Source organism: Crassostrea angulata, chromosome 6 (genome assembly GCF_025612915.1).
Source record: "Crassostrea angulata isolate pt1a10 chromosome 6, ASM2561291v2, whole genome shotgun sequence".
NCBI classification, from domain to species: Eukaryota; Metazoa; Mollusca; class Bivalvia; order Ostreida; family Ostreidae; genus Magallana; species Magallana angulata.
In genome coordinates, this window is record NC_069116.1 from 44,099,752 (window position 1) to 44,115,296 (window position 15,545).

The window sequence follows — 15,545 nt, forward strand, 5'->3', positions numbered from 1 at the left end:
TGAAACTTTGGTTCGTATTTTATATACTCTGCAAAATAATCACACGAGCGTTTGAAAGATAGGGAAAAATCACTATCAGTGAATCGCAGTGTAATGACAAAGACAACACATGTCCAAGATGAGTTTGGCAAGGACAACATTTTCCTCACAACCATTTTTAGTTTTAAGCAAAGCAGTTTACGTAAGTATAGATTATTTTTGCCTTAAATAGCATACGTTTAAGGGGGTACTGTTTAGTCAAATGCAGATTTTAAATGGAAATGTTGACGCGTTTCATAAAAGTTTTGTTAAATCTAGAATAAAACTGTCGTGCATTGTCAACTGCATTTGAAAACTGCATTAAGTATGTAGGATGGTCGATACCATATTCTCTTTTGAGTAGTGGACAGTGATATGCCTTTCCACCTCTCAAAAGAGAATAGTTGATACTAATGAAATATTATCATGAATGCTCTGCTCAAAAAAGTTATTCTAGGAAAAATGAATATACATGTAAGAACCCAACATTTTTGGGGTATTCAAAACATGTACCAATGTAGAATACATCTTTTTCTAAGATTTCCACCTAGAATGTGTTAAATTTTTGTGCTGAAGGAAATTTGTTGACAACAAACATAATTGTTTATCAACAACTGTTGTGGTAACTGTTATGCTGGTTTCCTCTGGCAGGGCAGTATATATTAAATTCGAGATTCCTCAGACTCTAACCCCCGCTTTTATATTGTGATGTGCGTCACAATATAAAAGCGGGGGTTAAAGTCAGAGGAATCTCGGATTAGGCAGTACATAGGGCCAGCCACCCCCCCCCCCCCCCCCCCCCCACACACACACTTTTTCTTGCTGCACCTAATTTTCTTAAATTTACATATAAAAAATTGAATTATCATAAAGTTACCCCCCCCCCCCCCCCAACTTTTTCTGAAGAATGTAATAAATTGACGTGAAAATAAGGAAATCAAGAGTGAATTGAAGTTAACTGTTATAGTGTTATAGTAATAGATATACCACGCCAGCCCCCAACCAATACTTGCAAAAAATTCATAGTGCAATTAATGTAGTCAGACTTATTTTTTATACTTTATTATTAAACATGCACCTTTGATGCAAGGGAGAATTGTTGTCAAGAAAGACAAGAAATTTGAAATCTGTCAAGCCAGCTTTGGACGTCAATAAATCTGGATTTAACTGTTTTAATAATTGTGACTTTATGTGTTGTTATTTGTTTTCTGTTATTAATTAAAACTCTTATTTTGAAGCCTGGTCATGTACAAAGTTGCAACAGAAAAGTTTTAACGAACATCTTTAAACGAAGAATTAAGGAGGAGGAGCCAAAACCTATGGCAGAAATTGAACCAGAGAGAGCTCCTGTAAAGTTTAGCAATTACACAGAGAATAACTTGAAAAAAAGAACGTAAGTTACAATTTCCACAGACCAGGGAAACCTATTTGTAAGATTAAAGAAGTTGACATAAGAATTGACAAATAAACTCAGATTCAATAAGTCAAATTGTTCTTCGAAATGATTGACAGAGTATTATATTTATAGAACATAATACATTACATACATTACTGTAATTTTGCATAAATTTACATATTATGTACTGTATTATTTTGATAAAATTCATAAAATCTTACTTTGAAACAATTTAACAAACCATGAAATATAATAAATTGTAGACTAACTCCTTTTAAAATATCTCATGTTTTATTAGGCATATCAAATTTCTTATTTTGAAAACAGATCAATTCAAACAAGAAGGGCTTATTTGCCACCAGAAGATGTGGAGGGTAAAGTACATCGCATTGTGAAAGAAGTTTATGGAAAGACGGCAGATGTGCAGAACATAGACTTGGATGAAGACAGACGCAAGAAATTTACAGTAAGTGTCAAACCCTTATACCTGTTTTTTGCAGATTGTTACATTTTTAACAAAACTTTCACCTTTACATGATGCATAAATGTAAAAATTCCACCTTTTTGAAAATTAATGTTTTCTTGGTTGATATAATGCAAATGGTACATTACTGTGGAATAATACCCGGTACTGCTGACTTGTTTATATCTGAAGATTAGATTTGACTCATTCCTCCCATTTAATCATTAACTTTTGATTCTAATGAAAATAAATTTGCATTCACAGGTTGAATACTAGCTGTTGTACTATTAGTATGCTTTTTATCCTTTAGGTTCTTACAAAGATGATGAAGGAGTTTGACCACTTTATTCCCAATACAGAGCTACACGATATGAAAACCATTGATCAGGCTGTGAATTTCTTCCTAACAGAAGTGAGAGACACAACTTGCCTAGAGGACCTCACAAAACTAGATTTACCCAAAAATCTTCACATGAACACAGAGTACCTCCGCTACGATCGTGAAAATAATCCATTGTGGCCAGGGAAAGATGCGTTTCCAGGACAACAAACCAGAGCCTGCAGTGCAAAGTTTGCGCGAAAGTATAATGTGGTGGACAAATCAAAGGACAAATATATATTCAATTTGAACAGAAAGACATTCTTTGAGGAACAGACTGAGTTAGCTGAAATTATTAAGAAAGAAATATATAAAAAATAAAGAATTTTCTGTCATGATTTTTTGATTTTGATTCTTATTCGTAAATTAATGATTTGGAGAAGTTTAGCGATCAACATAGTACAAAGCTTTTCTAATCACATTCTGTCCAGCTACTGTTAATCTTTCTTTAAAACTTTTAATATTTTCAACTTCTCCAGAACCTACCAAATTGTACCAAAATTGGCACAAAGCATTCTTTAATGAAATGCTCTGAAGCTTGTTCAAGGAAAGGGACCCTTCTTCCTTCCTCTGGAAAGGGGAGATAATAACGATTGTTTGAAAATATCGTTGCCATTGTACAAAACATTCAAAACTTTCCAAGCAAGCTGCTTTATGTGGTGGAAATGTAAGATTGTTTAAACCATGACCTTGAAGCAGTAATGGGTATAAAGTTTAACTTATGCAGATGAATATCTTCATGTCAAGATTTACCGTGCTCAATCAGTGATTTAACAATAAAATTTCATCATTTTTGGTTCATAAAGGTTGAAAGCATTTCAGAAAATAAAGAATCTGCTTACGCCGACATTATAAATTTTTTCTTCAATAATCACAACCTTCATATCCTCTTATGATGTACCAAAGAAAGCATTTTATTGTTTACATCTCTCTTGGAATATTAATTTCCTACATTACCTACCAGAATATAAAATAAGTAAAGTTACATAAATTATTTTAATTTTAAATCGGTGTGTTGCATTAGGCTTAGTTAAAACCAAAACATTAAGTAGTATCCTTTCATTTGTGTTTAATTTAATGATCAGTACACCAATATGCATGCACTAACATCATATTCAATAACATCAAAAGCAGTAAAAAGTAAAGAAAATCAATTCTTCAAAGTGGGATCACAGATTACAGTTCAAGAAATTGTTTAAACCAATTTTCATGACATGTATATAGTTGACAACAAAGAAACAATTTTAATAGTCATTGTTTGTATTTAAGTTAAACATAGCAGCTGAGTTGGCAGTCAGTGGAAAACAATTCAAAAGTGACATTGTATACTCAACAAAAATGGAAATATTCAATTTGATATTTCAAACATCAGTTTTAATATCACACATATACAATGTTTCCAAGTACATGTATCACAGACAGAATTCAACTTACAGTATGTTACGTAGGAGCATCAATATGTACATCAGTACAGCACATTATTTATTTAATCAATTGATAAAAAAAATAAATATATTTTTGTGTAATCAAATGGTATTATGTCGTATTACAGTCTTTAAAAGTCGTATAAGAATTTTACAATAATGTCTGATGGGTGTGTTTTAGGTTTCTGTCTTGAGGGTCAAAGGTCGTATCCTCATTTTAGCGTGTTGTGTCGGACTGATGTGTAGAGGCAGCCACATTGCCGCCATTGTTCTCCCTCATTTTTATTGTGTGCTCGATCAGCGAGATGCACACAAACACCCAGTTATACATATTCTGGGCAGGAATTGATCCAAACTTTCCAACCTCTCCATGGGGTACATCTGTCAACAGTAGATAAAATTATCTTAGTTATATAGCTTGTTGTACACTTTTAATACATGTTTATAATATCATATTTTCTATTTAGAAGGAAAGAAAAACATTACTGCAAGAAGGATTGAAGGCAGGCATGATTTACCACTGATTAAAGCATGCTGCTCCAGGCACATACAAGAGAGGGCATATTTATAGCAAATCAAAAGAAATTGAAATATTTGTTATCATATGGTTATGAAAAGAATCCAAACCTTTTAAGAAGACTTCTAGTTTTTCGGGAGGGATGAGAGCATGGTCACTGGCTGCAGTGGGATCATATTCTGTTATCTTTTGCAGCAGTTCATTGTTGATAAACTAAAATCAAAATTAAACAATTTTAAAAATAATATTTCTCTACTGTTTCTTAAATTTTACGGTATATTCCAAGCCCCCCAAAGCTTATAATCTTTAGTTTCTCAGGCTAAAAATTCATAATCATAAAACAATAGGTAAATATTTTTATTGCAAAAATGACTTGATTTTAAACTATAAAAAATATGAGCTATTCTCCTTTCGATATCTTTTATAAAATTAAAAACTGCAGCAATCTTTGATAATGAGAAAAAAAAATTAATTTTTCGTCCCAATGATTTAAAATATGTCATCAAGAATCACTAGCTTACATTTCTCAGATTGGTCCAATCATCCAGTTCTCCACTCTCCACCTGCTCCAAATGGAAGATGGCAACCACTGCCTTGACAATATTTTGCACAATTTTAGGTGGCTCATTGTAGCTACGTAATTCAGCAAAAGACTTGGAGTCAATTTTGGAGACATTTTCTCTGAGTTCCATCAGCATAAGTCTGTCGAACATGATGTCCATTCTGTTATCATCATCTTTTTCAGCCTCTGTAGAAGCGAAAAATTATGTTGTACACTGAGAATGTTTGTTAGACTAGTTTTTTTGTTCTCATTTTCATTAAACATTCATGTACTGATATTGATAAATGTATACACATGACATGTATGTAATACTGGTTTTTTACATCATGAGTAAATATTAAATTTGGAGTTTTGGTCATGCTAAAGATCCATCAAAGATGATGACATATCTATTCTCAGCTTTCAAAAGTGATGGAAGATAGTTTTAATCTTAGAAATAAGGTCAAAGTTTTATCAAAACAGATATAAAGTAACATATCCGATACTAGTATGCATAAACTTAAGGTTTTAGATAGATAGATCGATATATTTCAATTTAAAGTAAGAGTTACCAAGAACCACGGTTTTGTCTGCCTCCCCGGAGAACTCCTTGGTGATTTCTTTGTGAGCCTGGTTCAGAAGTTTGAGCATTCGTTGGACCTCCCTGTTCTCATGCTCGGGTAAGTTCTTGAGTTCTCCTATACTGATGTCCACCACTGCCACCGCTTTGCCTTGGTCGTCACGGAGAGGGAACGCTAGATGGCGCTGTCCATAGGCATCAGCTGATACGGTCTCTGAGTTGTCCACACACTTGAATAAATAATCTCTGCAAGAGGAGGTTTGTAAAAATCATTCTTTTAATAATTATTCATTAAGTGATAATCAATACAGAATAAATTATACTCATTAGAAAATTATTTTAAAAGACATCAAATATATACAACTGTATTTCCTTTTTATTTATGGGCATCACTTTTTGTAGATGTCAAAAAAAAAAAGTTTCAAGGATATGTAAATTGGAGGGCAATGGCCATTTGTTGCGTTTCTCAGTTTGATAAACAGTTTAATTCATAACTTGACTACACAATGTAATCCACAAAAACTGGTGCTCAATGAATCAATGATGATCAAAACTACAGTATATAATAATGCAGAATGTTAAAGCAATTTAAATCGAACTTTCAAATTCATCATACTGTGATGTTAATTTGTACCTAAACAAGTTATCCTTTCTCTCAAGCCTTGGAGGACTAAGCAGGTTCTGGACATTGCCCTTCTCATCCGTAATCATCATCTTCCGCAGGATGTAGTCGCTCTGATCCATGCCTGGTTCCACCATGTAAGTAACGATTTCTTGTACATGTGGACTTCGGCGATGAATCCAGGAGACCGCACTTTCTGTAATTCTTAGAAGTTTCTTCTTCATATCTATGTTGTGGTATGAAATACTAAAAGATTTGGCCACTCCCTGAAGTGAGAAGAAAGAAATGAATTTTTAAAGTGTTAAGAATTTGTTTGAAATGCTGAAATACGATATATTTTCATAGTCTTGTTGATATGCACTTGTATTATATTGAACATATGTATAGTAAAGTAAAGGTTTTGTCAGGTATCATCACCGGCAATTTTTGCCATCACTTCTACAGTGTCTTAATCAACACACAGTTGAATTTCAATACATGTATCTGGAACACTGATATCTCAAATACAATGGATATGTCAAAGAGATTTGTAAGTCCCAACTACTTATTTTTTAAGTATTTTACTCTCGATATCTCAAATACTCAGATATCTCAAAGTTTTTAAACAGTTCCATCTAGTTCGAGATAATGAAGTTTGACTGTACATGTATTTGCTTTATGAAGCATGGGGTTAATTTTAATTGTCCTTTCTCAAATATGAACAAAACAGATGATCTCCATCAAGATTTGTCTATTGATAGTGAACCTTCAATAAGGAACAAATTATATTGGGGTGAAGATAACCCAATAAACAGTAGGTAATTCATTACATGAGAAACACAATTACCTGGAAGAACTGAATTTCATGAGTGATGAAGATGGTTTTGGTGTGGTGATCATTCATGGTGTCAATGCCCAGCAATCCAAACACTCTCTTCCTCTTGTCCTTCAGTGGCACCACTATAAAAGAGCCCTCCCTGTCCTACAAAAATTGAGGAGATAACTGAAGAGTTATGTCCCTTGAAAAGCAAGAAATACTCAATGTTCTGCACAAATACCATTAAATACCTCTCAGATTTTAAAAAATCCAAACATAAATTTTAATAAGAGTTCCATTTCCTATTTCATAATTGAATGATGAATTAAATTCAATATGAAGGTTCTAGTGCTTATTGTTGCCTACAGATGTTGATAAAGAATTGCATTGCTCTTTACCTCGGGTTGCCTATATGGATTCCAGAACTGAATGTTTCCATGGTTAGCCACTCTTGGAACATGGATTGGTTTACCACTCTCTACTGCAGCAAAACTACAAACCAACAGAAATATTGAAAAATTAGCTGTGGTTGTCTTTGCCATTTCTTTTCAGTCATTAGATTGTTTTTGAATTACTACTGTACATGTACATGAATTTGAAAATTAAAGTCCATGTATTTGTTTCAAATTAAAATAGGCCAGTTTTTCTATCAAATATTGCATATAGTATCTCTTTCTATACACAGACCTGATGCCTTTCATGTCTTTGTACAGAATTTTTCCTAGGAGGTAGTCAGCATCCTCCATGGTAGCTGCCACATAACGTAGGCAGACGCTGCCTCGGTCAGGATCCATGGTGTTTCTCTCCAGCATTGCTATGTTGGCGCTTATTCTCTTTCCTCCACCATGTGCCTCAGCATCCTAGATGATATTTATATAGAAAATCTGTCAAACATGGTTATTAATTATTAATGTGTCCCTATTTTCTGATAGCCGGAAATATGATTCATAGAAAAACACTGCCAAAGAGATATCAAGAATAAATTGTCAAAAATTGGTGCCAACGTTATTTGCAGTTTTTATCCTAATTTACAGTCTTGAGCTGTATACCTTATAGAGAGCATTGAATACAGCCCTGTAAACTGGTTCCATGCTTGCTCCACCAGTCTCTGCTGCTGTCACTATCTGCTGCAGCCACTTCTTTCTGGCCTCTCCACGGATCCTTTCAGCATAGGATCGCTGTGTGAGTCATAGATATCAATAATCAGGGAAACTTCCTCAAATTCTTAATGCAATTAACATTTGATTAAAGACATCAAATGATGAGGTTATCTACTGGTTATATGACATTCAAAAGGATGCTGAATATGGGATTAAATGTTGAATTACATTACCTGTATAACTGGTAGCATGAAGATGTTTTCCATATAAATAAGCAGAAGAAGTTACTGTACAATTTTTCTATTAGAAATAGGACTTACCTCCACACTATTGACTAGGAACTCTACAAAGTAATCAAAGGAATCTGCTCCTGGCATTTCATCGACCACCAGTTGTACAAACGTTCGAAATTCCCTCTTACTTAGTCTGTTATCAGCATATTTAGACTGTTTCTTCAATCCAGACTTGGCTAGAAGAAAATATATTTCACATTACATACGAACATGTATTAACTTAATATCCAGTAATATTTTGTGATATATCATTTCATAATCGCAAAGAATAAAACAGCAGATATTACTGGTAAATCAGTTACTGTCTACTAAATGAAGCTTTGATAGTCACAAAATATAACTTATGAAATATTTACTCAATTTCTTCATTCTCACAAAAATTTTACTAACTGTGAAAAACAAACATACAGAATTTTACTGGCAGTTCTAAAGAAACTTTGATGATTTCATCCTTTTAAAGCCCCCCCCCCCCCAAATATCAACCTAAGAATGAAAATTTGACACTGGTCTTTGTCTGTCTTACCTCTAACAATGGCCTCGTTTTCTTGGCCCTCCTTGTACTTCTGCATCACAGTTTCCACATCCTCCATGTCCAGATATCCACAGCCGTCATTGTCCCACTTCTCAAAGAGCGAGTCCATCATGTGCTTCCTCTGGGTAGACAGTGCCTCCTTTCTAGCCTGTTCACAAAGACAAGAATTACTCATCAGAGCTGAACAAAAAATACACAACAAATAATTTGTACTGGATAATTGAATTGTGTACACAAACAGAAATTGCACCTAGTGTGACATTATTTAGTAAAGCTTCTCCATGAACTGAACAAAAGGGATTATGTTTATATAGCAACCAGCATTTATACTTCAGCTCTTGCCCTTATGATACCAGAGTATTTCTGAGCATCAGACAATGGTAAAAATAACTGTTTGAAGTACAAAATGCTACAAATGTACCACCATGTTTAATATTGTTTAATCTTAATGCTAAAAGTTGTATATATGCCACCACACTCTTTTTCCTATGATTCCAGAATAATTCTGAGTATCAAATAATGGCATTAATTTTTCAAACTGTTTAACTTAAATGCCAAAAAGTTTTATAATCTAGAACTACATATTTAAATGTAAAACAAGAAAGATGGTACGTCACTGCATTGTTACCTTCATCAATCTTTCCATCTTCTCTTCCTCTGTCTCTTCGTAGCCATCCTTGACATATTTAGTCAGCATGTTAAATGATTCCTTGGTCGGTTCATTACCCAGGAAGGTTTCTGTGAGGGTGACAAACTGGGAGACATTGAGGGAGTTCTCATCAAAGGCTGACTGTCCAGAGCCCTTGCTCATTGTGGTTAATGCTACAATTGGTTAGAAAAAGATCATAAAAATGTATATTCATGTACAATGGGAGCAACTTTTAAATCTCAATCTGATTACATGGCTTGATCATGCCTGTTTTTATACAGATAGCTAAACTTGAATTAATTGATAATATTCAGTTTTGCATTGCATTTCTTTACTCTCTTGCAGTATAGAAATTGCTAATATACAAATAATACTTGTTTCAGTTTTATAAAGGGACTTGATCATCACTCGCATCATATGATCATATCCCCCATCAATCTTTTCTACTAAGGGGAATAACTCTTGTCACTTAAACACCCAAACTTTTTCAATGATTTATACTAGATCAGAAGGTCTTGGCAAATAGTTCCATCTTGATGCAGTATGTCAATGAATCACCTGTCTTTTCTCTGTTGAAGGTTGTGCCAACAGCAAACTTGACATTGCCCTTCTCTTCCTCTGTGGTTGTAGTCACTGAAGATGGAGCCTCAGACGTTTTTGTAACAGCTGTGTCTTTTTCTTTAGAAAATTCAAATACATTGGATCTTTATTTTAAGTTATCCACAATATAGTACTTAAAAGTAAGCAGAGAAATTCATGTGCAAAAGATGGGATCCTTAAGCCATAAAAACAGTTTATGTTAAGCATATTGCATAGGCTTCTGGATTACATAGAAAGCTATCATCTTCCAGTTTATCAACAGTCACACTCTTGAGTAACATATATCAAACACAAGTTGAATACAGAACTGAACAAGAAAGCATGCAATTCACAGAACAGAAAATAATTCCAGTTGGGGTATAACAAACCTCCCTCTCCTACAGAAGATGCCTCTTTTTCTGTAACTTTTGGCTCATCCTTTTCTTCTGTCTTCTCTGGTTCAGCTTTAATCTCAGATTTTTCTGGTTCTGTCTTTTCTTCAGTTGGAGGAGGTGTAGCAGTTTTAGTTTCTCCTTGTTCCTCTTTTTTCTCCTCACTTTTGGCCTCCTCTGTTGCCTCTGTTGGTTTTTCCTCTTGTTTCTCCTCCATTTTGGGCTCTTCAGACTTGTTGGCCTCATCTGATTCTTCCACAGAAACTGTTAACACTTCCACTCCCGGTTTTCCAGCTTCTTCTGGTTTTGGTGAAGGAGCTGGTTTTTCAGCTGGTGGTTCTGCTGTGCTTGGTTTTGTTTCTGGTTCAATTTCTGGTGTAACAGGTTTACTTTGAGCAGTTGTGGCTGGAATTTCTATTTTTTCTTCACCTCCTTGCTCGGTCTCTTCTGTTTTTTCTGGAGCAGGTTCAGCTGGTGCAGGGGTTGGGGAAGCAGGAGTCGGCTCAGCCACTGATTACAACAGGTAAATGAAAACAAAACATGCAGGAAAACAACTTCTCAAAAACTTGAAAAACTTTGACTAAGCATCAAATTGGAGATACATGTACCAATAACCAATTTTTTTAAAATTCTTGTGGTAATTTGTTGGTGCATCATCTAAAGAATTATGCTACATGTAGTATATTTTGATAAGAGACAAGTAGGTTTTGAACCGTTAACATTTGATGCTTAGTTATCTTAAAATGATAGTTCTTGAAAATTTGTCTAGTCTGAGGTGGGAAATGGAACAAAATGCGGATTTCACAAGCACAGCAGGATGGATTGAAGCCTCGCCACAAAAGATACCGGGTAATAATTTATCACACACAAAAGCAGAAATATGAAAAGATTAAATGTTAAGGTTCCTTATTTTGACATTAAATTTTGAAATTAAAATTAAGAATTAAAAAAAATAAAAGTTAATTTGCAATCCATCTCCCATACTCTCTCTGATATCAGATGCCATTATCACTTCTTTGGTCATATCAATTCTCCGCCTCAGATATCGGATTTTACCTCAAAATACATGTCCCCCGGTACTTACATTTTTAAGGATTTGAGTTGAGAACTGAGTTAAGTAATTTCATGATGTTGGTGACAGCAGGTCAAGAAATTAAATTTCTTAAAAATTAACTTTGTTTAACAAGTAAAAAAATCAAGTAAACAAGATGAACACAACAAAAGAGAAATGAAGAGTTTGGCCACAGAAAGACAGCAACAACTGACCTTTGGGAACGGGAGTGGTCACTCCATCATCATCAAAGATATCCTCCACTTCATCCACCTCAGCAACAGGCCCTAATAAAGAAAAAAATTCACAGGCATTAATTTCAAATATGTGCTAATGGTATTAATTCACAATTTAACAATAATAGGGTAGGGTCTTAATTATGTAATCTGTGTAATTCATTATTGGAAAGTTGTTTTAGAATGATAGAATATTTTGTCTGTCTTAAGATTTGTACATATAGAATATGAGTAGTTCATTTTTGCATGCAGAAGAATAAAATAACTTTACACATACAAGTTTTTAGTCGAACTGGCATATAAAATACGTGACTCAAAATGGTTCTTTCTAGTATTAGGACTTTGATTTAATTATGTTATAAAATTTTACCTACATGTGGACTTTTATAATAGTAGTATGAGAGTTTTTTTCTATATGCAATATTAGGACTTTAACTAAAGAAAGTTGACTTACATCTGCGAGGGTTTCGTACATTCTTCTTGATGTCCTCTTTAATTGAATCCCAGAATGCCTCAAAAAGACTGAGAATTCTGTGTCTGTCTAACAACCCAATCTAAATGACCAAAAATGTTCTTGCTTATAAACAAAGAGCATTAACATTGATGACAATATGAGAAAATTTAAAAAAAAAACAAATATGGTAAATAACTGTCCTGTATAAAATTCCGTGAAAAAAATAATAATTTCAGTTTGTTTGAGCTCTCTAATTTTGCTTTTTTTTTTGAATTAAGAGGCCTATAGTAAAACTTTTATGGGGACTAGACTAGACTAATGGGTACAAATCAATCTGCAAAATACCAGGCAGTCTAAATACTTTTGATGGCTGACTTACTCCACTGTGGTCGCACGAGATGAAGAGATTGGTGAGTACAATTCTCCTCTGTTCCCTGTTAGAGGCAGCACGATAGGAGTCAGCACATAGAGACAGGTGCTGCATGAACTGCTCAAACACCTCAAAGTTAAAGTCATCCACAAACATTGTCAAGTACTGGAACAAAAAAGAAATCAATATTGTACATATCTTGGTCGCATCGGTGGCAAAAACAAAGGATCAGACTGGGTGGAGAGACTGTGTGGCCTCCTTATGTGCCACCTGGCATGAAGAGGCCTAAGCTAAGCTAAGCTTGGTCGCATCTTATTCGTGTATTTCATTAACCGGAAAGCATCCGTTTTCAATAATATCCATGTTTTGAAATTGCAAATGAAAATTGACTTTTGACCATTTAGAGTATGATGTTTCTTATCACTGCAAAACCAATTTCCCACCTTAGCAAATTCTTTGACAGATAGTGCTTTCCCTGACTCATCTGTTGGTTCCAGGGCACGGCTAAGTTTATACCCATCCTTTAAATCTTCTGGGAAATTCTCAGCTATTTCAGCAAATGATCTTAGGGCATTTTGTACCTTAATATATAAAATATTGTTGTTAACCATGTGCTATTATTTGAATGAACAAACTGCATTGATGCAAGAGATTTTTTTTATCCGATTTTTACTGCAAATCTCTTTATCCATTGAAAACCATTTGAATCATTTATTTAAAACCCTAATATTCATAGACACTTACAAGAGAAAGTTCTACTCTGCCATCTGGCTGAACATGCCATTCTTCAAATTGTTTCATGAATTTGGTCTCTCTTCTATCTCGTTCCTCTTGCTTCAGTCTCTCTAATTTATCTCGCTCTTCTCGTCGGCGCTTTGCTTCAGCTTTAATTCTAGCTAATCTGTTAATTTATAAGAAATTTCAAATATTTTAATCAAGCTATCTGTATATCAAAATGCTCACAGGTGCATATTTTTTGTCTTGGCCAATATAAAATTATTGTTTGTTTGAAATTGCCTCCGGTCTCATTAAAATATCCCCCACTGATAAAATTTTATGAGGAGATTATATGGAGATTTAATTTTTACTAATTATTAATTAGTTAAACTCGATTTTTGAAAAATATAAAAATAAATTTCCCTCCCTCCCTCCCTCCTGGGTCTAGAAACCCCTAGGTGCCAATTCCAAACAAATATTTTTTTAAGGATGGCCTTAAGTATAAAATTATGCTCTAAAAGGGTTTTGCTTTAGGGAAAAGGAATATTTTATCTTTAAAGTTCAGATTTGATGCCTATAGCAATTAATAATTGATTTACCTATTATCTTCAATGTTGAAAAGTTGTTTCTTCAATTCTTCAGAAACTTCTCTGATTCCTCTCACATAGGGTGAGGCTTCTGAAAAGTTGCTATACCTAGGATTGTTTCTCATCATGTATTGGGCTAAGAAATTAATAGGATTAAAATCAGGATCTTCACCATTTCCATCTGTCAATCCTCGTTTGTCTGCTTCTGACAATAATTTTTCTACTCCAAGAATCAAATTTGGAAGAACTTTGTCAACCATATATGTTCTAACTTCCAATGTGGCCTCATTTTCATTTAACCAATCTCTTGCCAGAACTTCAATAGGAATCTTGCGTGCAAGCTTCTTAGCGCTTTCTTTGGAAGTTTTGACTTGCTGTTTTTTCTCATTCCGCATTCCCACTAGTTTCTCCATCATGCTTTGTTCATGCATACGCTTCCATCTTCTGACAGCACTTCTTACAATGGGACGGGAGTAATCCGTAGGTGATTTTCTCCCACTTCCTGGTGCTGACCTTTGACCTGAGGAACCAGCGCTATGGGGAGCGGCCATGGTTACCCTCTTTGTAGGGCTTCCTGGTTTTTGTATGTCTGCCATTTCTGTAAATAATTGCAATTTGAAAGTACATGTAATAAAAATCAAGCCAAATTTGTATCAATATATTTTTAGTCAAGAAAATGTTGCTGTAGAGGAAAATGGTTTTTAAAAAATTAGATTGAAAAAGACTTTTTGCAGTCTATATGCACAGGCACTTGAGGTTATATATTTTTCCCATAATAAAATATACCCTCTACCTATATAACTGTGTATTATTAGGTTGAGGGTATATATTTTTCATCATGAGAAAAATGTATAAGATCAGGTGATTGAGACTATATGGTATAGAATTCCTCAAAATATATATAGATTATTACAAGGCATCCCATATAATAGCCCGATCGAGGTCCCTGTAAATCAGCCCTTTAGCCTGACGGAGCTCAGATCGATATACAGTGACCAAGGGCTAATATTTGATACGATACAAAAATGCATGTATAAATGATCATATACTTGTTTAAAATATAGCAACAACAATATAACAAGCATGTGGTGAAAGATTATTGTCAACAAATCATTCCGTGACAATATATTTGTCTCTTATAATCTTTTAAGTCAATTTGCGCAAGCTGTATGTTTGTAAACCAAGTTGACCTCAACGTAATTATTTGACGTCATACTTGGACATCAGAATTGAATGATGCATACTGAATTTTACGTCTTATAATAGCTGATCAGATAAACGGAAAGGGGTGTGTAATAACAATTAATCGTCTTAACTGAATTTGGTTGAAAGTGAAAATGACGACAATACTCGTGGACATCTGTACTCGGTGCTGTTTAGTGTTAAATATCTCTAATAATTCCTGTACTATGGTGTATACTTTCATTACAGAAACAAGTGCCTGTACCCTACCTGAAACAATTTATGCAGTAATTACTGCTGCACATTGTCATAATGTTATTTCATTAATAATCCTGATATCAATGATAAAATCAATTCTTCGTCGAAGAAAGGAGTTTTATTTACTAATGTTTTAAATGTCAAATACAAAATCTTTTAGCACAAGGATAAAAAACAAGCACCGAATTTGAAAAACTTTTGAATATAGTTTTTTAATGCAGGACTAAAATTCAAATCATTTTCAAGCTATTGCATCTAATCTATATAACCAAGTTTGTTTGATGCATACCAACCTTGGTCTTTAGATTAAAAGAAAAAAAGATTTTCACATTTTGTAAACAGTTGTTAGTCCTCCATTACTCGTTGCTAGGAAGGAAGTCTGTTTCTTTTGGACGCTTTGGTAAGGTGC

At 34.1% G+C, this 15,545-nt stretch overlaps 2 protein-coding genes across 4 annotated transcripts; one reads left to right on the forward strand and one right to left on the reverse strand.

Moving 5' to 3' along the window:
* The first annotated feature begins 30 nt into the window (after positions 1-30).
* LOC128189955 (39S ribosomal protein L50, mitochondrial-like) lies at positions 31-2,596 on the forward strand. The gene is made up of 4 exons (XM_052861790.1): positions 31-181; positions 1,257-1,411; positions 1,742-1,880; positions 2,188-2,596. Exons 1-4 carry the CDS (start codon positions 110-112, stop codon positions 2,575-2,577), a joined length of 756 nt encoding a protein of 251 aa, XP_052717750.1. The 5' UTR covers positions 31-109; the 3' UTR covers positions 2,578-2,596.
* Positions 2,597-3,308: 712 nt separating this feature from the next.
* LOC128189951 (EF-hand calcium-binding domain-containing protein 5-like) lies at positions 3,309-15,530 on the reverse strand. Of its 3 annotated transcripts, none has more exons than XM_052861784.1 (21): positions 15,426-15,530; positions 13,709-14,294; positions 13,137-13,293; positions 12,836-12,973; positions 12,402-12,557; positions 12,023-12,122; positions 11,548-11,619; positions 10,279-10,791; positions 9,869-9,988; positions 9,290-9,483; positions 8,653-8,809; positions 8,157-8,305; positions 7,786-7,914; positions 7,424-7,596; positions 7,135-7,228; positions 6,767-6,901; positions 5,953-6,206; positions 5,311-5,564; positions 4,719-4,945; positions 4,308-4,410; positions 3,309-4,061 (listed from the first exon to the last, which is right to left on the reverse strand). In XM_052861784.1, the coding sequence occupies exons 2-21, from the start codon at positions 14,290-14,292 to the stop codon at positions 3,898-3,900; spliced, it is 3,873 nt and encodes a 1,290-aa protein (XP_052717744.1). In that variant the 5' UTR covers positions 14,293-14,294; positions 15,426-15,530; the 3' UTR covers positions 3,309-3,897. The 3 variants fall into 3 exon arrangements, with proteins under 3 accessions (XP_052717744.1, XP_052717743.1, XP_052717745.1); XM_052861783.1 differs by having other exon boundaries at positions 15,430-15,525; XM_052861785.1 differs by having other exon boundaries at positions 15,466-15,486.
* Positions 15,531-15,545: the final 15 nt, after the last annotated feature.

Bases quoted from the DNA above. Each gene is read 5' to 3' on its own strand.
- LOC128189955 (XM_052861790.1), top strand. From the start codon at position 110: ATGTCCAAGATGAGTTTGGCAAGGACAACATTTTCCTCACAACCATTT. The intron at 1,412-1,741 runs GTAAGTTACAAT...TTTTGAAAACAG, and splicing joins AATAACTTGAAAAAAAGAAC to ATCAATTCAAACAAGAAGGG. The intron at 1,881-2,187 runs GTAAGTGTCAAA...TTTATCCTTTAG, and splicing joins ACAGACGCAAGAAATTTACA to GTTCTTACAAAGATGATGAA.
- LOC128189951 (XM_052861784.1), bottom strand. From the start codon at position 14,292: ATGGCAGACATACAAAAACCAGGAAGCCCTACAAAGAGGGTAACCATG. The intron at 13,294-13,708 runs GTAAATCAATTA...ATAAATTAACAG, and splicing joins TTCAACATTGAAGATAATAG to ATTAGCTAGAATTAAAGCTG. The intron at 8,306-8,652 runs GTAAGACAGACA...ATTTTCTTCTAG, and splicing joins AAACGAGGCCATTGTTAGAG to CCAAGTCTGGATTGAAGAAA.